This window comes from Thermobia domestica, chromosome 13 (genome assembly GCF_964235325.1).
Source record: "Thermobia domestica chromosome 13, izTheDome1.hap1.1, whole genome shotgun sequence".
NCBI lineage: Eukaryota > Metazoa > Arthropoda > Insecta > Zygentoma > Lepismatidae > Thermobia > Thermobia domestica.
The window spans coordinates 134246827-134271860 of NC_137466.1; the positions used below are offsets into that span (position 1 = coordinate 134246827).

General features: G+C 35.7%; 1 protein-coding gene across 1 annotated transcript in view; it reads right to left on the reverse strand.

Annotated features, from left to right (window-relative positions):
- Positions 1 to 8355: 8355 nt before the first annotated feature.
- Positions 8356 to 25034, reverse strand: part of LOC145668532 (sodium/potassium/calcium exchanger 4-like) — a 121928-nt gene continuing 105249 nt past the window's right edge. Inside the window, exons 7-9 of the mRNA XM_081736514.1 lie at positions 15801 to 16022; positions 13130 to 13231; positions 8356 to 10323 (exon numbers count right to left, since the gene is read on the reverse strand). Of these exons, the coding sequence (XP_081592640.1) occupies positions 9995 to 10323; positions 13130 to 13231; positions 15801 to 16022 (653 nt within the window). The 3' untranslated portion in view covers positions 8356 to 9994. The remainder of the gene's footprint in view (positions 10324 to 13129; positions 13232 to 15800; positions 16023 to 25034) is intronic.

The window sequence follows — 25034 nt, forward strand, 5'->3', positions numbered from 1 at the left end:
TTATTATATCTTTCAATCTTCAATAAGAGAGCAAGAAGTTTTCCCTGGGTTTATCCAACCGAAATTTTTTTTTAGAAACTATCAGATAAGAAATTTCACACCTGTCCACTCAGCTGTGAATCCAGTGTCTCTTGTTATCTTTCAATCAGCATTTTTCTTCCAAGATCACTATAAACATTCTGTAAGGAAGTAATTCCTTGTCACGCATTAAAAATAATAACAAATCACTAAATAGTTCATTTTTAAAATACTGTTTCCATTTCACAGGTAGAGAAGGATATAAAGGCAGATTCAAGTTGTCTAATATATATATCAAATAAACATAATCTTTGATTTCCTTATTGCTGATCATTGGGAATAGTTTAGAGAAGTATACAGATGCATTACCGTTCAAATTAAATCCTTACGTTCTATTTCTTAGATCGATTAAAAGTTTCACGTCTCTTTTCAGCACGAAGAATATAAATGAGACTTGTCGTAACTGAGATCACCACTGAGAGTTACATTTTCCTGGTTAATATTTTTTAGAATTCCAGCAATTGATTAGACATAAACATGTGGATTGTAATCCAAGGTATTAGGTATTAGCTGTAAAAGTTTTCGCAGCTACAATAATAGAGCAGGCAGAAGTTGGTATCAAAGAAAAAGGTGAAAAAAGTCAATACTTCGGTTTCAAACAAGCACTCTGAATTTATGCACTACTCTATTGATAATAAACGAATGGAAAGTAATTTCCACAATGTGCATCTCGTTTTATATATTTAGTCCCACTTCGCCTATAGATTCCCGCATTTGCTCGCTCTAGAACCTCGCACTTCTCGTGTTTGTAACATATCACTAATTTTAAGGTATTTCGCGATATTGTCACCTTATTAAATTGCAACCTTCACCCTTTTCCTTCCTTTCTACGGGAAGCATCAAACAACGTAGAAACACATCTTTACTCTTATTATGAGTTACGAGTTATATAACCATCTCGTATTTTAACAATTACAATGAGAACTTCCACCCTTTTTTCTTCTTGCCTTGATTGATGTCCATGAGAGATTTGGGAACACAGCGTAAGTCACAATGCATATTGTTACCCTCTGTTCATGTATTCTATCTTGACTCCCTTGCGCGTTAGGCTGCCTCTCAAAACAGTCCTTTAATCGCCTGCCCTGATGCACAATGTAATCACACTTTTAGCGTAATTGACAAAATGAGTTTTCTACCTGACTCCTTACGGCCGACGGGAGAATAGAGCCTAGTGGGAGGTTGAAGCTCCATACGCTCTAAAGTTTCACACGACTAAGGCGGGAGGAAATATCTGTCTGTTGTGGGGAAAAAGACTGACACATTGTATGAAGAGCAAGAAGACTCCTCAGTACATTTTCGAAGCGTTCTTTGCGATGCATTTACAAATTACTATAGAGAAAAAATAACATATTTCCTTAATTCGTTTTACATTTTTGTTTTTTCTCCCTTTTTTTTTCTTTTTATGGTAAGCATTCAAAGAACGAATGAGTATTCTTGAAATGCATTCAGGGTCGGTTCTAGACATTTCTTAAGTGTAAGCAAACGATATTTATTCGCCCCCACCTAAATGATAATAGAAGAGTTGAGTTGATTTTGAATTTAACGTCCCTTTCAACAGCGAGGCTATATGAAACGGAACATACTGATTAACGTGAAAATCCGAACCACATGAGCTCTCTCCGATGATAATAAAAGAGTAGAAAGTTGTAATGGATGAAACTTCTTCCATTACAACTTTCAGTCCAAACAAAGTTCCAGTTTTAATAATTAATTGCATTTTCTAATTAAACAAGACAAGACACAACTAAGGTATATAGGGTCAACGTATAGTTGACGACCGAATTTGATTGCAAAGAACTTGTGGCGTTAATTTACGTTCTTTTTATAACGGCATAGCTCTGAAGAAATATGTATCGTACACCATGCTCTCTCTAGAATAATCGGATTAGGTTAATTTATCAAAACAATTTATTTTAAATTTTAATATAAAATGGGATAAATTATACAGTTGTCGACCAGACAAAAACTAAGTTCAACCACTACGTATACCAGTAGTCGACCAAGACCTGCAAGTTACAGAAACGCGGAGTTAATTTTAGGATTGATGCAAAAATATATCAAAAATAATTGTATCTAAACCTACTTTAACCACAAAAGTCTCTTTTAGTAAATATAGCCCGAAGTAGTTATACTGTATTTGGCCAATTCGTGCAAACTATAACTAGATGTATGCAGGTAATTTATGAGGTTGAACGAAAAACTAAAAATGTACCGGTAGCTTAAAATATTGCAAATAATAATTTTACCCTTGTACTAGAGACACAAAGATCCTTTACAATGAATAAGCGTAAGTCGAGTCATTTCATAGGACCATATTAACTCACTAGAAAATCTTCATCGCGTGTTATCGCTTACTTCCCCTACATAGAAACATGTTGAGCACTGAAAATTTTCGTACTGTTTAGTAGTATCAGCTTCCAAACCAGGGAATAATGCTCCGTGAATTCTGAGAATGCATTGAAGGTGTGTTTGCAATTTTTCGCCAAGGACCTTGTATGACCAGTTGGAATATGTGGCTGGTATTGGCTTATAGGGCATACAGACTAATGCTATTTTCAGCCCATAAGTTATGCGTACGCCAAAACGGAAAAGCAGAGAACCTCGCATTTTTCTTCTTCAACCAAGAGATCAAAATATTATCAATACATTCACTGAATGCCTCAGATTTGATGCACCCTATATCAATTAATCCTATGCCCTATTCTTTTTTCTTCTAGCACAAAATTTACCAAATCTTTAGGTGTTTCACGTACGGGCCCTACCATAGTTGGAAAAATACACTGCAGCTGAGTCTAATCTTTGAGTCCCAAACTATCTCATTTCATAGACATAATTAAAAGTTTGCCTCGTTGGCGTTGAAAATTCTTTCTGAAGCTTGCAATAAGTCTTCACAATTGACACTATTTATGTACTCTTTCAGTTTCTGAAACCAACATATCACTACAGTTCTTGTAAAGCACGCATGTGCTCTAGATACTGTTTACGCTGTCTCCAAAGTCATTCCGGATGTCTTCTAAGAAATGTATGGTATTAGCCAACGCCAGATCTGTTATTTTGATGAACTGTGTTAAATGATATAGTCTACGTAAATCGTCCTTCCTTGTGAAGTCCAATTTCGCCACTTATATTAACCACTCAGCAAACTTACTGTCCTCTTCTTTGCACCATATTGTTTTAGGTCCCATTGGTCGACTTTCTAGACTTTGGCCACACCGATTACCGAGTAACGTTCTTCTGAGTACACCGTAGATTGCTGAGGCTTTACGCGCACTCATAATCCTGCATGATGCAATGCATTCTCACTATATCTGAAGAGTTGTCGTTTCTTAATTGGAGCATCACGTAGACCTATCATAAGTTAGGCTACCTGTAAACTATAAAACATAATTGGACGCACACCATCTTACGTAAACTAACTACAGTAACAGGACTATAATAATCGTGTGAAGGGTCGTCACTTACTTGTCACACTTGCAAACGAGAAAACAAGATAGGGGCCTATAGCCTTTGATCTAAGAAATAAATATATAGAAATAAAATCAAACATGAAAGCCAAGTCTGCACTACCATACTTTTACACGTAGTAGTAATTTTTAAACATCGCATGGCAGTCTCTCTGTTGCTGCAGTTTTGTAACTTTCATACGTCTGTTAAGTTATCCAAACTCATTTTATATCATTCTCTTACCACAAAATTTACTCTTTTCCAAAGTCAACCACTTATATTCCATTGCGACCTCCCTGGTCGCCTACTGTTTTCTTTGATTTCTGCGATGTAAACAGCATAGGGACTGCACACATTCAAAGATCTATATAGGTTCCTAATTGATTTGTAATAAACCTATAAAATCATAGTAGTCGACCATCCTGGTATAGAAAAATGATTATATGCAAGAATACAATAGTCAACCACCCCATTATTTGCCTCAAAAGAGACAAATGTTCTTATTTTCGAATATTCCACTTAACTACCACTCTCATACAAGCTTCTTGCACCATAAAGTTTGAATAAGTTATGACCTTATTTCTATAATTACATTTTCCCCATCTCTCGTCAGGATTATGGGAAATTTTGATTCTTCTTTAATTCTTCAATCTCCCGCTATAGTCTCACACACATTAGCGCGATCCAGTCGAACCGTGACCAGTGTTTCTTTCAGAAACAATGTTCCCGGGGGCACTACTGATACTATTCTATTTATATTATAGACGTATTATTTTGGCCCTCTCTGGGGGGCACTCTCAGAATTCCGGGAGGGGCCAGTGCCCACCCAAAAACAGGTCTGGAAGAAATACTGATCGTGACGAATCAGTCAATACACGCTTGCAGTGATATTAGGCAATGTCTAAAGTTTTTACCAAGTTATTAATTGAAATTCACCAATGTATAGTTTTGGTCTTACGAACTTACCTTTTCCAAGCGGTCGACTACTAACGTAGGTCGAGTATAGGCGATGCCACCCTACCTAACATATATTTTGTCAAGTACAATTGAGACATAGAGGTCGAAACAGAATAAAACTCATGAGATTCAAGCCTAACATAACAAGTTTGATTTTGACAAAGAGCTCTTATGGTTCATTAAAAGCTCATTTACATAGTATTTTCTAGTAATACGATTACGGTAATTAGTATAATTTCTCGTTTTCTTTATTACTGAAAAGTTGATGTTGTAAAGACACTATTCTGACTTCCAATTTGGCAAAATATCTTATTATTACATCAGAGAGGGATCTAAAAGGTAAAATCTGGCTAGGCCAGCAGACCCCAGACTATGATAGATATATCATGAGTTTACTATACACTTTCAAAAATAAATAAATAAAATAATAGCATAAATTATTTTTGTCACTCAAAAACTGGGGGCCTAGCCCCCCGGTCCCGGGCTAGATCCGCCACTGTATTGCATCCGTGTACATTTCATTGAGTATATCATTTTCAATGGCCATCAAAGCTAGTTCGTTTAATCGTTTTTGAGAAATGGTTGATCTCAAATAATTCTTTATTAATTTTAGTTGAACTTTTTTAAATACACAACAAATAACAAAATTGTCATTTAATCAATATTTAATTTGTTTTCGATCCAGTGGCGGAAATTTAAAATGAGGTCCTACCAGGGGCGTCATTTAGGGGGGCAGGGAGGGGCAATTGCCCCCCTGAGTTTGATGTTTATATAGATTTTATCAATAGAATAGTAGAAAATCAGTGAAAAACGCGAAATTTTACTTACATCAAGGGGTCTTGCCCCACCCCAAGCAAACTCTGAAATGACGCTCCTGGGTCCTACCCGTAAAAATTCTTTCCGGGACCCCTTTGGTCTATAAAACAATGCAGTCCTTTCATGTTTCTTTTCAACATAGACGTTCGAAATCAGGCAATGAGTAACACAACGCAAACACAAGCAGTGGCGCACCCAAGATTTCTCGTTTGAGTCCGAAGATGTTTCGGAGTAAACTACAAAATGCAAATAATTTTGTGTATTTGCTCCCTGAAATTCTGCTAAGTTTCTTAAAAATTAAAAGTTCTGAGGGATCGAGACTCTTTGACCACTTCCGTCGGTGCATCCCTGAACACAAGTAACTAATAATCAAAACTCTACTTTGTATTAAAATTATTACCAAAAGTATTTAAAAAATCACTCCATCTGAATTTAATATGAGAGAATGGATTGATAAGGTAAAACAACCATATGTGTACGTTGCTGTGATTGACAGTGAGGGTTCTGAAAAATAAATGTGTTATTTATAATTCTAATGACCTTTCGATTACAGTTTCGATTTTGATTACAGTTACCCTTTCGAGTTATACATATGCATATTCTGCGTGAAAATTAATTCTATTCAAACAAATTTTGAAGTATATTAAATTTAACTCAGTTCCGTAACCGAAGAGGCCGTATCCATTGCATTTTTAATTTAGCAATTAAATTACCACAATACAGTTACCCTTTCGAGTTATACATATGCATATTCTGCGTGAAAATTAATTCTATTCAAACGAATTTTGAAGTATATTAAATTTAACTCAGTTCCGTAACCGAAGAGGCCGTATTCATTGCATTTTTAATTTAGCAATTAAATTACCGCAATCAAATAAAATAAAGTTTCAAAAATTTGTAGACTTGTACATGCTTTTTAACAGTAACTGGTATTGGCAACACCCCCACCTCAACATTTATATGATTATCACTTTCGAAATTTTGTCCAGAAGTCGAAATGGTTTTTAAGAGCTTTCGCTTGCCTCTCACTTTCTTTCGTTTCGTAGCTTTCTTTTCTTATAAAATGCTCAATTAAAAAAAAAAAACATTGGTCATTATTGTTATATGAAAAACAAAGTACAATTGAAAAGTGAAAACACACATCAGTATAAATAAATAAATAAAACTCAGGATAGAAACAAAAAAAAATTGACGAATGACAAATGGACTTGAACAAAGTGAGCATTAAGCAGTGGGCAGCGACTATGAGCCACTGAAATGAGAAACTTAACACTAGTTAAAATTTCCCTCAGAAATGATCAAAAATTACATTTGCACCGCCCGTCTTTTCTTAGTATTCGCCCCCTTCCTGGACCAATGGACAATAAAAGCCTACTTGCTTCAACTTCGATACTGTGTATTTCATTTACGCAGAACTTTATCAACCCTTAACTGTGATTATTGAACAGAAGTACTATGAGGGGACACTGTTTATGACAAGGCGAAGTACTCTTGAAGACATTTCTTTCTATGTGATAAGGTCACCCGATCCATAAGCAACACTTGCAGTTGACTTCCTTTTGTTTGTTGATCCATTCTCATTTCAAAGACAAATGTTGCAATGATATTCTCTAGCAAGGTCGCGGAAGAATTGTTGGGAGAGGAATGAAAAGTCTGTTATATTTGTATTTTGGGCATATGATGGGATTGTGGAAAGAATAGCACTGTCTTTAGTCGTACTGCCGTATTGCTTAATATAACATATATTGAAAAGCTAGATTTTACTGTATTTTATCTCATATTCGTAAAATCTCCTTTTTTCTCCCTCTCTAAAAAATCTTTCCTAAATCCTACTGCGCCGCTGGAAATTTTCTTCAAACTAGCATGACTTGTGAGTGTGACATTGGCGCCAATTAATGTACGAGTCCATTTTAATTGTAAAGCGGTGTTTTACAGCCAACCACGCCAAGATTCGACTTTATTGTCCTTCGCATTTTATCTGTATCTCAGTCCGCGCAATATTTATTTGAAGCTATTTGGAAAATTTTTCACCATAATATTTTCTCTAATAAATATTCACATTTGAAACAGTCATTTATCATCATGCAGGGTCGGTTTAAGGTGGACTACACTTGCCGGTTGTTTAGTAAATTCGATACACACTAGACTTACGAGTTTCACTCATAGTTTGGAGATTCGCAGATATATGGTTAGCAAACACGTCATCCCTATTGGATTCCATGATTCGATTTGTGTGATTTAGATTCTACGTTAAACAGTAGGTCTACCTCTTAATGTTGATAATAAATGGTCGAATGAAATCTAATTTGATTCCGAAATGATCGAAATTGAATGCATACTTGAAATTCAGTGCATCATGAAAATATTATGATGTCCCTACTTTACAAGTTAATAAATACAAATGTATGAAAAATGTATTTAACTTTTCACTATTACTTCGGTATTTTTTGTATTCGTTTCAAATTACACTGTTAATAATTATGTTTGTTAATAGGTATAACCTATATAGTGATAACCTAGTAATTTTTGCAAAAATCAATTGATAAATTCAAATTCAAGAATTAGTTTGATTATTGTTTTTAACTTCAATTTTCCACTTCTTGAATAGTTTGAGTTCTTTCTGCTAAATAAAACATGTAAAATTAAGTTAATTAATTCTGTATGTAGGACATAGACTGCATGTATGATTATGTAATGGCAAATTCGTTGTTACTTTTTCTGAAATATTTGTACCTCACATCAGAATTTAAAGGATCCCTACCAAGTAAAAAAATCACCGAAGGTAAAATGCCGGGGTTAATTTTGTGGCAAAGCAATGCAAAGTCTGTTTCGCCGATATGACTTCCCTCTTGTAGAGCTCTTAGCCGCCACTGAAACCAGACCAGTATAAAATGAAATGGAAACAAGATTTACGCCACAAATATGAAGGAGAAAATAATAAAACAATGTTGTGACTTTAAAACATATCTTCATTATATTTTATTTACATTAGTTGAATACAGGAGCGTCTTTTGAGGAAGGCAGGGGAGCAATTCCCCCCCCCCCCCTCTGAGTTTGAGAAACATGCTTTCTAGTAACGTGTCTACTGATATACTAATAAGTATGTGAAACTCTTCTGTCGGTATACAGTCTTCACCCCCCACCCCGCCGTTCTTCAATTGCAAAACCTGAAATGACTACTGGCTAATTACGATATAGTGAAACCAGCAACAATATTTCCATTAACTTTTTTTAATGATAGTTCAAGCTTACTGTTTCAAATGCCTTTTCTTATTGTTATTGTTGTATGCTAATTACGAACTTGTTTTTATAGTACTAAACTTGAAGATTCAATATAACTTCATAATTGATATTAAAGAAACACGTAAGGCCTACTAACTTAGTAAAAGTCGAAAGTTCTTTCTTCTCTTCAATACTTAATTATTTCTCTTTAGATTATTAGAGAGGATTCTCCGTATGGCATGATCACAGATGAATTTGAGCATACTTAATTATTATGGTTTTTATTTGTGTATCCATCCTGTTTTCTTTTTCCTTTTCTTTTCTTTCTTTTTTTCTAATTTTTACTCTAAAAGCTGATTGAAAGGTGAATAACCTTAACACGAGAAGTTATTGTTCCAAAGTTTATATATATTCAAATTTCAATGTTGTCAACCCTAAAATTTAAATAGAAGCACCGCAATACTACGTTCCAATCTCTACTGTTTAGAAAACTGTTCATGCGTTTCCACTAGAGGCAGGAAAACTACATTACTTTTCCCGCTTTTAAAATATAAATCATTATTACTGTCTGCTAAAACTATTTTATGAGTGAGTCCAATATAAATGATTAAAAAAACAATTTCGAACTATTACAATTAATTAAAAATTTCATGCAGATTAAGAGTTATGCAGATCGGGAGCCATCATATAAAAGTATGAAGTCTTTTTAGCTTTTCAAATTCCTTAAAGGAAATGACTACATATATATTCTCTTACACACAAAATATACTCCTAATAACTTAGAAGCTCTTATTTCGTTAGCAAGTTTACTTGGCATGCTCGCCTGAAGAGATTTGTTTCGTATAAATATCTTGGGAAACGTGTATAAAATGTTAATTGAGTGTATAATGTGTGGAATTAGACCTACTTCCCGTACTGAGATTTACACGCTAGTAACGCTCATATTAATTATGTAATTTCTACTTTACTGCTTTCGTTAAATGTATGGCGCTTACATGAATGAGTTCCTTAGATATAATTACTTTTTTTATTGTGATTTAGTACATTTACCGAGTGGTCCAAGTGAGACGGTATGCGGTGGTATGCCATACCGCCTCTGGTTTTTCTGTAATGAGGACATACCGTCTCTGGTTTTTCAGTGATCAAGATAATATCTAAATAGCCGGTATGTTGAGTCAAAATCATAATAAAACATACCACCTCTGCTTTTTTCCTACTTCGAACACTGCATTTACCCATATTTTTTTCAAATACTGACACCCAAGTTCTTAAACTGCACCAAATATTTAGTATGGAGATTTTACTGTAAAGGCATTGGTATACCTAAAGCGCAAGTAAGCCAGTTTTCAGCTACAAACAGTTTCTTCTAATACAAATACACAATTCACTTCCAATAATGACTGCAGCATTTTCATTTCGAGGTAAAATAGTAACTTGAAAACTTGAAGTCTCTTATGTTGGAACAGAAATCCTTCTCTCACCTACCACAAGTAGGAAGATTCACAAGGAAAAATACATTAAGTTCAATTAGACACGCAACTACAAGGAATGCCGAATATAGAAGAAGACAAGCAATTCCAGTTTTTTTATCCAGACGAAATCGATTCGCTAAAAATGTCACATAAAGTAGAATTAAAGTTGAAAATAGAGAGATGGCGTTATAATCGAGTCCTCTCGATTGAATTGCGATGAAGTGACCATTTGTAGGGAAAAATGCAGACTTGATGAGCCAAGGTAATCCAAGACAAAGAAGAATGTCGAATGTATTTGAACCAATTGAGCTGCTTATACCCATGGTTCCTTGTCCTGGAAGAAATAGAAATTTCACATTAAAGTTAGCGTTCTATAGTCAAGTAAAGTGATGTAGTTACTGTACAAAGCTTACATTTTTTCCTTTACAGAAGGAAATACAGCTTCCTAAAGTCATTGAAATAAAGAATACTTAAAATATTACTGATATTCTTTCTTAGTTATTCTTAGAAGTGGCTCGTGATGGAAGTCAAATTACTAAAAGTTAGTTTTATCGTTGAAACTAATGAAATAAAGATTACTTAATTTATTAATTATTGTATATAACAATTAATACTTTTATGTTTTCTTCTTCTGGTTTCAAATGAAGAAACATGATTTTAATGGTGACTTCCCCACGAGCCGCCTCTAGGCGTTCTTTATAACCTGTAATTGAGCGATTACCGAGCGATTACCTACATTTAAGTGATTTTAACGACTACTCATGGGCGGCGATTAGGGGGGCAAAGGGGGCAGTTGTCCTCCCTTTTTTTAAGTTACCCATAATGTATATAGTTTCATTTGGACATGTAAAGTTTTTGTATCTATTACTGGTTCATAGAAAAAAATGGTGCCATATAATATTTGCCGTTGCGTGAGTACGTATTGTGGTTGTCTTCCCGTAGAGTTAAGAAAGCTGCAAGGAATTGTGTTTGAATTGCCATGGAAAACAACCCAAAAATTAACCTACTGGAGGACAACAATTCTAGCGTACTTTTATTTCTTCTTACAAGTACTCGATATGTTAGTCAGCTGCTTTGAAACTAATTGAGAGAATATTTCGCAAAACAAGAAAAGTCTTTCACAAGTTATTATTTAATTGCACAAAAATTGACAGTTCCTAAAATGTCTTTTCTTCTTTCTAATAGTAAGGAATATTCATTAAAAAGAGAGTAATAAGAAATAACTTCTACCTTTTCCATTGTTTTGCAGTGGTGTGTTTAGGGGTATACGAGTACGAGTGTATATACAATTAAATTTAGTGAATTCAACATAATTCTAGGTTTTAGGATTATTTTGTATAACTGGACTGTGGAATATTTCTAAGTGTTGTGTCTTGATGTGTTCCAAGAAAGTGAAAACTGAACCTATTGGCAAAGAATGTGTTTCGGGAAGCTGCAAAAGCAAATATTTCTTTAAATAACATAGCATATTCTTGTAGTATTTACTGTCTTTCATTTTCTAAGAGTAATAACATATATTTAATGGCATGTGTGGAATTAAAAATATAAGTTGTTCATTAATCCCCAGTTTCAACGTAACTTCTACAAAACAAGCCTCATGATTCATTACTATGATTAATACAGGGATGCAAATAAGCAACAAAATTTTACTCGCCCAAGGAAAAAAACTACTAGCCCACATCTCACAATATAAACCATTTACTTACCTTCGGTATGATATTAAATACTCGCCCGCACCGATGGCCGCACCGATAAATACTTGCCGGGCGAGTGGTTATTTGCATCCCTGGACTAATATTATTCTTTCTATTTAGCTATTTGTTTTGCAAATTTGTTATTAAATAATATGATCACACAATTTTCCAGACAGAATTTTAAGATATTCATGAGCAAGGTATGAAATATCTTCTTACACCTTCGTTGTTTAAGATTATAATGGGATAGCACCTACTTGCGTTGTTCTTGTCAATTTACTTAATAAAATATGAAACACGATGTACGATATTTTAACTGAAAAAGATAGTATCCTATTAGTTATACAACCTTTCATCATACAAAGTGTTAGAAACAACCAGGGAAACTAAGATTGACATACAAATATTCAGATCATGTCTTGTCCCCCTACTTTTAACGTCTAATCGCTGCCACTGCGAGTACTCACATGGTCTAAACCGGAGTTTCTCAACCTGAGCGTCGGGATTCATAGCCGTAAGGAATATAGGCCAATCGTGAAGGGAAGTCAAAATGATAAATGTAATTAGGATCCAGTAGTAGAAAACGTATATTTAAAGATTATTTTAGTTGTCTGATTATGATATACATTTTATTTTAGATATTTATTATCAAGTACATTACTTACTGTCAAATATAATCGACAATTCGAAAGGGATTGGTTTCGTTTGGAATCCTTTAATATTCTCTTCATAGTTGTATGTGTGTAAGGCTTAAACATATACAACTGTAAGCGATAATTAGGAACAATCAAAAGGCTTATTAGAAACCGGAAATTATGTATGGGGATCTCTGGTAAAAAGATACGATAAACCCGGAGGGGGTAGTGATATGAAATAGGTTAAGAAAGCCTGGTCTAAGCATTGTTTTACTTGAAACTCTTTCTAGGTTGTAGTGTAATCAGTAAGATTACATAACGAAACCTCAACAAGTAAATAATAAGAAACATTCACAATGATTGCAAGATTATATACATTTTCAATGTGTTGCTTTCTTTCGAATTGAAAGTTGGAAGTTTCTCGTAAAATACATTTATAATATAAATTTATCAATTTGTAGTAGAAACAGATGAGATGCAATGGCGCCTATCTTTGAAGTTCCAGACTAGGATTTAAGAGCTATTTTACCATCAGCACTGGAAAAATCGAATTGTATTTTCATGAATTGTTTCGTCCGAAAGGTGGGGGGAGGGATATTTTGCCCACTAGGAGTTAAAAAAAATATATTATTATTACCAATATACCAAAATAGTGTCTCACAATAGAGTTCCCTCACATTTTGATTTTATCCGGAAGGAAGCCTAGAATAATGTACGAGGATCATAGCCCACCAATGTAAGATAAACAAGGACTGGAGAAATGGAGTGCCACTCCTTCATCATGGGCACTAAATTAGTAAGACATACTTACCTTGTCTTGAAACAATAACGCTTGATACGGCTTCTGGAATACTTGTTCCCGCTGCTAAGAATGTTAGGCCCATAACAGAGTCTGGAATTCCAAGAGTATCACCTGTGAAAAAAAAAAAAAAAATAAAAAAAATAAAAAATAGAAATACGTTATACACATGAAAACCTGTAGCTATTTCATTTCTTCGTGATAGATATGGAATTCTCCCATACGGCATTGGCTTTGCAACTTACTTTCGTTTCAGGCTCCGCAAATCGAAGGGACAGCCGTAACTTTTTAAACTACTCCCAGTGATTGTTAGTTGGTTTGTTTGGAGTTAGCGTCTCGTTCAGTATTGAGGGTATGAAACGCAAACTTATAGTTTAACGTGGGATCCGAACCGCATGACCCCATGCCTTAAGCGTCGGTGGATCACCGATGGGCAACTAGCGACATCTCACCAAAAATTGGGCGGCCCCATTGCGACAATCCATGGTAGCCTTGCTTCAGTTTCGAAAATTATACCACCAGCGCCTCACCAGTAGCAGAGACGCGACGAAACGCCAATGAACCACAAAATTAATCCCCCAAAATATATTAAATCGCGTATATGCGTGATTTGTTTACATCAAAGTGTGTAAAAAAACAATAGAAAAAAGTTTAAAAAAGTACCCCGAGGTGGGCATGAATTACCAACCTTATGATTACTAGGCGCTTGTTCTTCCGACCTCGGCACGGAGGCAGTGAAGAAAACATCCCTTGTAGAGGGATAAATCGTTGAAGTCTTTTTAATTTGGCTAATCAGAGCGCTCCTTTTACTGTGTATATTCGACGATAACCGTTTGGGACCAGATAAAATGCGTTCCCCAAGTAATTTTATAATAAAATGACGCGCGTCTATTTACTTTATTTCATAGTTCTTTCATATTCACTTTCTAATGATAGGCGACAATTACCACCTAAATTCATATAATTATACGCACTCATCTCAAGATTTTCACTTCATGATGTAGAGGCAGGGGCTAGTCTTGACCCCTCCCCCCCGGAGATCACTTTAGGAACAGTTCGTCAGGACAAAATAATACATAATAATAACCGCATGCACATTACTGATGATAGTTCGTGTTGGTCCCTTGACGATTCTCCGTGACGAATCGAAGGAGCGCCGACAAAATTAAGTCCTTGCTGCTACGCGGTGGTAACTTCAACACCCCGACTCTAGACACCTGTTTCGACTCGACGAACCCTGCCGCCAGTGGCACACTAGCGGCGATCCTTCGACGTGTCGCTATACCGATGATCGACATTTACCGGCAAATGGGCCACTAGGTATTGGCAACGTTAACGGCATGGAGGAGCCACAATCCGGGAATCGAATCCGGGTCTGTTGCATTGAAGATACATGCGGTAGCCATATAGCCAGAAGGGAATCCTTCAAACGATTTGCATTAACAGCAAGATGATTTTCATGTTACGATGCAGGCCATTAGTTACATGCTGAAATGTGTCTGACTGGAGCAGGATTACCAGACTTATATATGTCGAGTTAAAAAATTCTTTTTTTTTCAGTTTCATGTTAAACAGTGCTAGTTTAACTTGAACAAGCACATTGCGCGAGATTAAATCTAGTCTCGAACGTTTAGGAAATATCCATAAAAAGCCAAAATCGTTCAAACCATTTTGAAATGTCCTGCTTTTATTTGTGCTACCATAATCATAATATTTGTAATAGAGGGTCATAAGTAACTGAACAAAAAATTGAAATTAATTATTTATCAACTACAAAACAAATTATTACAAGTTTACCATAACTTTTAAGCTAGATTATCTAAGTAAAGCGTTCAATTTGTCCTCCATCTTTTTTCAATGTACAAATTACGTCTTTTAAGCAGGAAAAAAAAAAACATCTCCATATTACATCTCCAATGTTATTGAATCATAATTTATCAAACTCAGAAGTAAATACGTTATTTTAAATGCTCTAGACTCTAACTTTTTTAAATGAAAAAATGTATTTCATTATTTCCTAGATGGAAGATCTTGGTAATTGTAGTTGTGTTACCACTACTTTTGAAGTACGAATACACGTTTATTTTTTGATAACATTCTGATTATTGTAAACTAACTTAATTACAAATTTTAACAAGGTTTAAATCATTTATAAAATCACTTCTTTTTAACGTACGATCCACGAATCACGTATTGTCACCAACCACACCATAACGTATTGTTTACATCAATGAGCTATTGCTACTAAGTCAATTGAGAACTGATTAACCGCTAGTGTCAAGCAACTTAGGCGAGCACACATTGACCAGAGACATGACAGCCAAAGCCAAGGATAGGCAGAAGGAAGTAGATGACGATGCGGAGAGATAGTTTTGATTGGATTGACCGTGTGTCTTAATCACAGCATTGGAGAAGTCTCTGTCTCGAGTGAATATGCGATGCGAGGCTTTGTTACATTCGTCAATATGCGGCCTTATAGTCAAACTTTATAATAAATTAAAAGACGTAATTAGGTCTATCTTAAGTTCTCCCTGGATTGTGGTTCAGTATTAGAACGAAATAATAATGCACCAGTTGATTTTCTGTGTTGTTTCCACATTGTGAACTTTCTTAGCCTAATTAAACACAATGTTTTGTATTATGATACTGTAATATGAAGTAGATTCAGTATTAATTATCTTACCAATAACTGTTATCATCCATGTGACCAAATACGACGCAAGAGCTATCCAGAAGACGCACATAATAAACGTAAAAGGATATAGTTTCTTCAGCTTCTGTTTGCGACAATCTGGTATGGTAAGAAACAGAATGAAATTCAAAGGCCACACAAGTAACCAGTAACACTTGGTCCAGAATCCGCTGACAGGCATTGAGCAAAGGCTTCCTCCACTCTCTTCATCAACTGGAGAAAATAAAAATGTACACAAAAAATTAGCGTTGAAATGAAATAAAATTAGCTTTATGGACATTTGGCATCTATAGCTATCGAAGTCCGTCACAAAATAGAAAACACACCTGTTTATATCAGTTACAAAATAGAAGATATATTATTGATATGGTTATGAGAACAATTTCTTTCACACAAACCATCAAGGAAAGTTCTTTTATTCCTAGATGGACACATTTCATCATTCGTGATATTGTTATAGTAACGACGTCCTTCTCTTGTGTTTACCTCCACATTCAATCTAATATTTTCAACCACACGACAGAGCCTTTTTCAAATCATTGAAGGACTACTAACAGAGAATGTAATTCTTGGTTTATGATAACTAAGGGACGAAGTATAACGCGTTTTTAGTTGGAGACTTCATTTGGCAAAACGTGGGAAAATGACAGTAGTATCGTATCAAATGTAACATCAGGATCCTAGCTCACAGGGATTTATCCTTGGAACGAGAATGTGATTCCAGATCATACATTATTTGCAATATCTGACTCATCCTTGAGTTTATCATAGACAGATAATTGTCAGGTTAGAGGTTCATCTTCAGAATTTCAAGTAGGAAAAACTTTTAATGAACGCCCGCAAAATGTAGATGATGCCAGTAGCTGTCTACTTCGTTCAGTTCGATTGTTCCCTCAACACATGTACTGCGTAAAAATGATACCGCGCCCTCTACAAAATAAACACCGGCTAAGTTACTTATTAAACTCGTTTCACCTCTCGTAATTGAAAAATCTAGATGAAAAACATAATGCTGTAAGAAACATTTATAGAAAGGTAATGGCACAATAGGAGATAAAGTCAATTAAGGTTACTACAGATCAACAAGGTACAAAGGAAGGTAACGTTGCCCTAACAGATAAAACAGAATGTGCGTAGCGACAGGAGCAAAGATTGTGCTAATGATCACTGTATCAAATGTAACGACTATTCTTCACAAGAAGAAAAGAATGTGATTGTGTTAAGAGTATGGTGTGTGAGAAGTGATGCAAGTGCATGTGGTTACATGAAATATGAAATCTACAGTTGTCTTTTAATTAATTCTGATTGAAAAAAAAAATTCAAATTTGAATAGTAAATGACAACAAGTTTACAATGTGAAAGGCCTTCTATTCATTTTTCTATAATATGAACAAACTGCTTTAGTGATTTGATGTTATTATGACTTTACCGTCCTTTTCAGCAGCGAGGATAGGTGAGACTTGGGCCTACAGCTCAATATGTGATCCGAACTACATGAGCGCCAAGCGGGAATCAAAGCCAGATGCTAAATCTCCCACGCCAATAATGCACACACTGTTTAGTCACAATTAAGCTCTAATCTGATTTAGAAAGCATACATGGAGAACTTTTGTCATTATGTTCAAAATATTCAATGTAATTAGATAGATAGTGAGTACAATTTAAAATTAACAATATTAGTAATGCATCAATGCAATTATGTGCTTGTATGATGTTACTAACACTTTCAGAACTATTGTAAAACTGGGTCATGTTTCCACAACATAATGCCACAACATATGCCAAATACGCACCTCTTGAATGTTTTCCTAAATTCAAGAGTCTCACCTTATTTAGAGGTGTGAAAAATGAGCAACAAAAAAAGTGAGGAATCTCTATGCAGCATACTCTATTTAGGCTATTAAGAGGACTAATTCAGATCATCTCAAATTTTATTATCATTGTATGTACAGTATATACACTGCACAACCTAGAGCAATTTTCTCTCACAAATTAATATAAATTAATACAATGATATTAAATGAGTACAATACTGTACATTAAATTTTTAATGAATTTCTGTCTAATAGGAAACAGATTTTTTTTTTTTTTTTTTTTTTTTTTAATGAGAGCATAAACATAGTCTTTTGTACAATTAGATCTTGTTTACTTTTCCTCTTCCACCTATGAACGTTAGCTGAAGGTAGTAAGACTTCAAAGCTAATTTATTAACAATGACTTCCTCCAGGGAAAAAGTATCTTTCCAAGTGTTTACTCGTTCACAGTAAAAACGCTCAGAAGACAGCCATTCAATCATTTTTTACCCATAATTGATCAAAACCAATATTTTACATGATAGAGAGTGCTCGGTGATTGTGCTAGGTGCAAATTGAAGCAAGCAAGACGTGTAAGTTCAATCAAGAATGCAGAATATAAAGCAGAGTAGAACTTAGAAGAATAGTCCCGTAAATATTCTTTATGCTTTTATAATTTGTAATACCTTTGTTATTCCATAGTTGGTATCATATTTGACCTTTTCCAATAATACTTTTCTTGATTTCAGAATGAAGCATCATGGTACAAAATGCGTTGTTATTGCATGGAGTAAAGCAACTTTGCATGATGCAATTCCAGAATCTAGATAGGAAATGAATATTGAACATTTTAACTATTACTCTAAATCTCATGGATAGTTAGATTGATGTACAGTACTTGTCTGAATACTTTCGGCTCAACAATTGGTTCGATGTCTAGTTTACTCGAAATAATGGCTTCCATTAAATTGTTGAAGATTTGAAATTGAAATTTCTGTGATCTTGAAATATGGTCACCAATTGCATCACATGATCTTGGACAGAAAAAAAATATATCAATTTGAACACCCTGAAGAATAGGCTAATTTCTGAGCGGAATGAGGTACACGTATAAATGATACACCAGTTTTTTTAGCTTCATCCATGTAGATATTTTTAACGAAACATAAAAGCAGCTAATGAAGTCCGTGTGTGTTAATGCAATGTTGCCAAATGTAAGTGAAAGTATATAAAAAAAAATGTTTACAAAACATGGTAAATAGCATGTCACACATGTCCATGGACATGCAGTCCACAAATTTCAGCGCGGATTTGTGTTGGATCGGTAGTTATCGTGGTCGAAGAAGAACGGTTCATTTTCACCATCATAATTCCAGAATTCTGCCATTAATGGTGTACCCGCGAAAACGTGGTTTTTGAAGTTTTACGCTATGCATTGGCAACACTGCCTATGTTTAAGTGCAACAGCATGTGTGTTAGGTACAGTTTATCACATGGAATCATTGGATAAAAACATTGAAAAAAGTAGGAAAAATACCCTGCAACCCTATAAGAAGAGGCTTAATATAGGCGAAGGGAGAAGTAAACAGGCAGTGTGCAGTTCATCGTCTTACTTGGTGTGGTGTGTTTCGTGTTGTGTCGTAGTGAGAGGTTTGTTTGTTACCATGAGGTACTCCACAGGGCAAGGTGACCAGACGTCCCGTTTTAGCCGGGACAGTCCCTTATTTTCAACCGTTGTCCCGTTTTTTTTCTGATTCTCAAACGGGACGCTTAAATGCCCCGTTTTTAAGCAAACATGACCCAGGTGTCCCGTAATTATTATTCAAAATATAAATGGTCAATGGTAATTCTACACTCTTCCGTACCAACACTCATTGCGAAGGTTCAGCCGTGCCTAGAACTTCTGAATATTCAAATGAGAATTGAGTGTTCTGTGGTTCAAGTGGGAATCGAGTGGTAATTCTGAGTGTTGAAGTAGTTAAAAGTATTTTTGGGTAGTACTTAAATTAGAAACGCTGCGTTATCATTCTTACTTGTGTATTTTGTAAATTGAAAACACTGCTGAGTCCCAAAATGCAATGTGGAAGTCACTCCCCCCCCCCCGTCACCGATTCGTATGCGTCCCGTTTTTTGAAAGTAAAAGTTCTGGTCACCTTGTCACAGGGGAGAGGGTGTTTATTCTTGAACTTCTTTTTTAAAATAATAGTAGTGTGCTAATGTGATAGCATTATTTCAAGAAAGATTTCCAAATAGCGATGTACTTGAAATATCAACAATTCAGCGATTAGTATTAATAACAAAATTTCGTGAAACGGAATCTGTACATGACAGTGGCAGATCCAGCGGGAGCGATCGCGCCCGATCGCCCCTTTCCCCCAGAAGAGGAAACTTTCTTAATTTTATATATAAATAAAATCCATCCCAGAGTTTGGAGCTCTTAAAAGTAGCTCTAAGTAGCAGTATTACAACCCACCCCCCTCCGAGAAATCCGTCCTGGGTTCGCCCCTGGTACATGATAAACCACGCAACAGACAACCGCATGTTCTTACAGAAGAGGTGATTCAGAACGTTGAGCATCGCATTTCGCAATCACCTAGAAATTCAGTTCGTAAACTTGCTGCACAAGCAAGTTTACCAAAACAATAGCACACAGAGCCTTAAAAAAGCTGTACCTACATGCATTTAAGATACAGGCTGTGCAAGACTTGAAGCAGATAGACAAGGTCGCATGTATCAGTTACTGTCGTTGTTTAAATCGTTCATCAGAGAGCAAGAAATGGATGTTTTGGACAGTTTTCTTTAGTGATGAAGCATGATTCCATTTAAAAGGGTATGTGAATAGCTAAAATTCACGATATTGGCCAAGTGATAATCCCTATGTGTTACACGAGCAACCACTTCATCCAGAGAAGATAGGTGTGTGGTTTGCAATTTCACGGCGTCTAATAATTGGCTTTTTTTTTTTTTCAACATCACAGTTGACAGTACCGCGTATCGTGTCATAATCACCCAATTTATTTCCATGCTTGAATCGGATGAACGCGATTGTTGGTTAATAATAAGATAGGGCTACATGTTAAACGTCAAATGAAACTATGGATATCGGTGACAGCAGGGGTAAAAGTGAGGGGGAACGCGGGGACAAGACCAGAACCAACATCCGCAGAGCCATTGAGGAAATGAACCTGTCAATTCTCCGTGTAGTTGCTTCCAACATGCTAAGACGTGTGAATCTTTGTTTGAACGAGAATGGCGGGCATTTTCAACATTTATTGTGAGGCTACATTTCCCTTCCTTCCACATAGGGTTGCAGGGTGCAAGTAAGTTATGCATTTTCCTACTTTTTTCAATGCTTATATTTAGTGTTTTCAATGATTCTATGTGATAAACTGTACCTAAACACACATGCTGTTGCACTTACACATAGGCAGTGTTGCCAGTGCGTAGCGTAAAACTTCAAAAACCACGTTTTCGTGGGTACGCCATTGATGGCAGAATTCTGGAATTCTGATGGTGGAAATGAACCGTTCTTCTTTGACTACGATAACTACCGATGCAACACACAAATCCGCGCTGAAATTTGTGGACTGCATGTCCATGGACATGTGTGACATGCGATTTACCATTTTTTTTTTTTTTTTTTTTTTTTTTTTACACTTTCACTCACATTTGGCAGCACCGCATGTACACACATGAACTTCATTAGCTGCTTTTATGTTTAAAAATATCTACATGGATCAAACATAAAATTGGTGTGTCATTTATACGTGTACCCAGGGCCGGCGCCTTAGGTGGTGCGGGGCCCGATTGGGAACATTTTGCGGGGCCCCAGGTTTACAACTAACTTGCACTAAGTCTGTAGAACCTATATATACTTATATACACTCAGCCCCGTATTTAGGTAAGTGCTATTCTGTGCTCAAGCACAGGGCGGCAAAATTTTGGATTTTTAAAAATATTCGCAATAAAGCAGTATTTAAAACTATCAACCCGCAAAGTCCCGCAATTACGCGAGCAACTATGTTAGTGTGTTTAATTTGTTCTAATAACAGTAGTTACTAATTAGCTAGGTTATTTGATTATTTTTTAAAAAACATCCTCTCCCACCCCAACTCCAAGGAATGAGAGTGAACTTGAACACAGGGCCGGCGAGAGCGGTCGCGGGCCCCGGGGCTGACCAATCCCGGGCCCCTTACACGTTCCGTTATAACCTTTTACGTACTTACCACTTTGGACGGAGGTAAACTAAAATGAACATTAAGGCTTAGTTTGAACTCTTTATTAGACCGTTAATGCGTTTAATTTACATGGTAAACAGTATTGCTATGTCTGCAAATAAGTGAATAATAAGAACTCTGAACCTAGCCTATGTTCACTGTTCGCTGAAAACAAAACAAAACAACAACAACAAAACTCATTAATTTACTATTTATGATTTTGTTTATACCCTATAGTTGTTGGTTCTAAGATTTTTGAAGGCTTGAAAACTAAAATGAATAAAAAAAATAATATATTTAATACAACGGTATCAAAATACAGAGAAAAGTAACTTATCTATTTGTAATAGCAAAAGTTATCCCCCAATGCTCAATCAAATGCTCAAAACAAACTAATTTGTGAAGGAAATACAAAAAGAAAGTATTAAATAGTTAATAAAAGTTGAGAAAGTAAATGTTCTCAACCATCCAACCTACCCTGTACTATGCATATCTTTGCATAAATTGTTGCTATAAATAATTATATAGAAGTAATCTATGCAGTTAGTCTTCCTTAATTAGAGACATGAGGCATTAAGCCTAATTTAGTTATTTCAATTAAATATTGCTCAAATTAACTATAGTGTGATTAATAATGTGATATTAATAGTAATTGTTTGTAGGAGAAATTTATTATGTGTGTTAATACTAGACAACTGTTACAGTTACAAGTATCCTTTTCTACGTATAGTTACAACTAAATTCCCTTTCTGGCCTTTTTCAGGGCGAATTCATCAATGATAGCTTCCAGTTTGGTACACTTCACAAGTTCTGTCTCCACTGCCGACAAGCCTAAGCTTGATAATCTGTCTTGACACATTGTAGAGCGTAAAACATTTTTTACTCTATTTAACAGAGAGAAAGAGCGCTCTGCACTAGCAACGGTAGCAGGGATTGTGGCAAATATACGAAGGGCCAATGTCGGATTTCGAAATAAAGTTTCTAGATTCAAAGTTTTGATGTTATTTAGGAGGTCCCATGGTGAAAGCGTTTTCTCACCAAAATTGGCTGAATATATCAATTTCAGGCTATGCAGTTCATCAGAAAGATCATCTCCTAAATCTTTTGGGTATCGCTGGACTAGTGCAGCTGCTTGTTCTTGGATCTGGTCACCTGTCATTTCTTTGCAAGACTACAGTATACAAAAATTGTTACACAAAGAGCGCACTGATTGGAAGCGAACTGGGCAAGAATATTCAACATTTAGTAATTCTTTATCCTCGGCCGCCGGGCCCCTTTGGGGCCCCGGGCCCCAGGGCTCTGGCCCCTCCTGCCCTCCCCTCTCGCCGGCCCTGCTTGAACATTATGAAAAATGATACTGTTAAACTCAGTAACCTCCAAAACTATGAATTCAACATTAATATCTGCCGTTTTCAATTACTTTTAAAAATCTCGCCCTTCCTGGGGAGTGGAATATGAACTTGAAGTTGAATTGTATTAGAACTATCACTATTCATCTCAGCCACCCTAAAAACTATGAATTCAACTCTAATATTAGTCGTTTTCGATTATTTTTAAAATGCCCCCATGTTATTCTTATGGGGATTTTGCACCCCCATATCTCAGCTCAGGTGTAACGTAGGGACTTGGAATGGGTCATTTGGATCATTTCTCTGAGAGCTTTAAAATACATTAAAATTTCATGTTTCTATCTATTATGGTTCTCGAGTTAAAAAGTGCTACAGACAGACACAGCTTATTGTATTATTATTATTATAGACAGACGCTATTAAACCTTTACTGACGGTGAATAATGTAAACAGTGTTGGGTAAGTTACTTGTAAAAATGTAACGCGTTACAAGTTACTTTACTTTTTCTCAAAATGTAACGCGTTACTTGCCTCAAAAAAGTAACTGTTACTTTGCTTCGAAAGTAACGCGTTACTAATGCGTTACTATTAGGTCCGAAACTTTGAATATGTGAAAAAAATCTTATTACTTCAGTTTTCCGTATTACTATTACTACCGCTATTATTATTATTATTATTATTATTATTATTATTATTATTATTATTATTATTATTATTATTATTATTATTATTATTATTATTATTATTATTATTGCACGTTCTGGATCGATTTATGTAAATGCAAAGACAAATTTTTACTTGACAGCTATATGAACATTTTAATGTAATGTAACATTGACTAAAATGCCATACTGCGTTACTCGTAGGGATGGGCACGAGTGAGTTCGAGCAAGTTTTCTTTGAAACTCGATTCGACTAGAAACAAACATCTTTGAGTTCGACCCGAAAACTCGGCTTGAAAAATTTCCTCCAACTCGACTCGAATTCGGGTCGAGTTTTGAGTCGAGCCAAATCTGGTGTATAGTTTCGAGTACTCTCTTCAAGTATTTTACATAGACAATATAATTATTATCAATGGTACTACTACTACTACAAGTTATTATTATTACTATAACAACACTGTGTATAAACATGAAAGATAGGCGGTTTATATCTGAATACTAAAAAAGTAGTTGATTGCCAACCTCGGTAGTCATGAAGTCTAGGAGTCAAGGATATGTTCACGAGCTTCTGAATTTGGATTTAGAGTCTAGGTTGAATATTCGGGCTCGAGCCAAACATTGTTAAAAGTTATAAGGCACTGGCCAAATATCTTCAAAACTGCTCGGCCCGGGTTTAGAATTATCAACGACTCGAGCAGCTCGGCTCACAGCTCATTCACTATCGACACAAACCGAGAAGTGAGCCGAGCCAACAGCTTACCCAACCGAGTCGGCTAGAGCCCTTCGCTCAATTGAGTCGAACCGAGCAGATGGCTCATCCCAACCAAGCCAGCTCGAGCCGATGGTTCACCCAAAGTGAGCCGGCTCGAGCCATCGGCTCAGTTAATCCGAGCCGAGCTAAGCTTGTTATAAAAATCTCTTGTAGTCTCGCTATCGAGACGCAACGAGATGCGAGCAGTGTCCCCTCTCGTGAACAACACTAGAACTATTCCATATTACTGCTTAGCTTACATTTCTCATGGTTTTCGCTTTCCAGTGTAATCAGGCCATAATTTCAAAACGAGTTAAAACGAGCGAGCCATTTATCAAACTCTACTAGACTCGAAACTCAACGCCAAAAACAGTGAATCGGCTCGGAACTCGACTCGAGAATATTACTTTTGACTCGACTTGTTTCCCTATGCGTTAGAAAAATGGTTGCTTA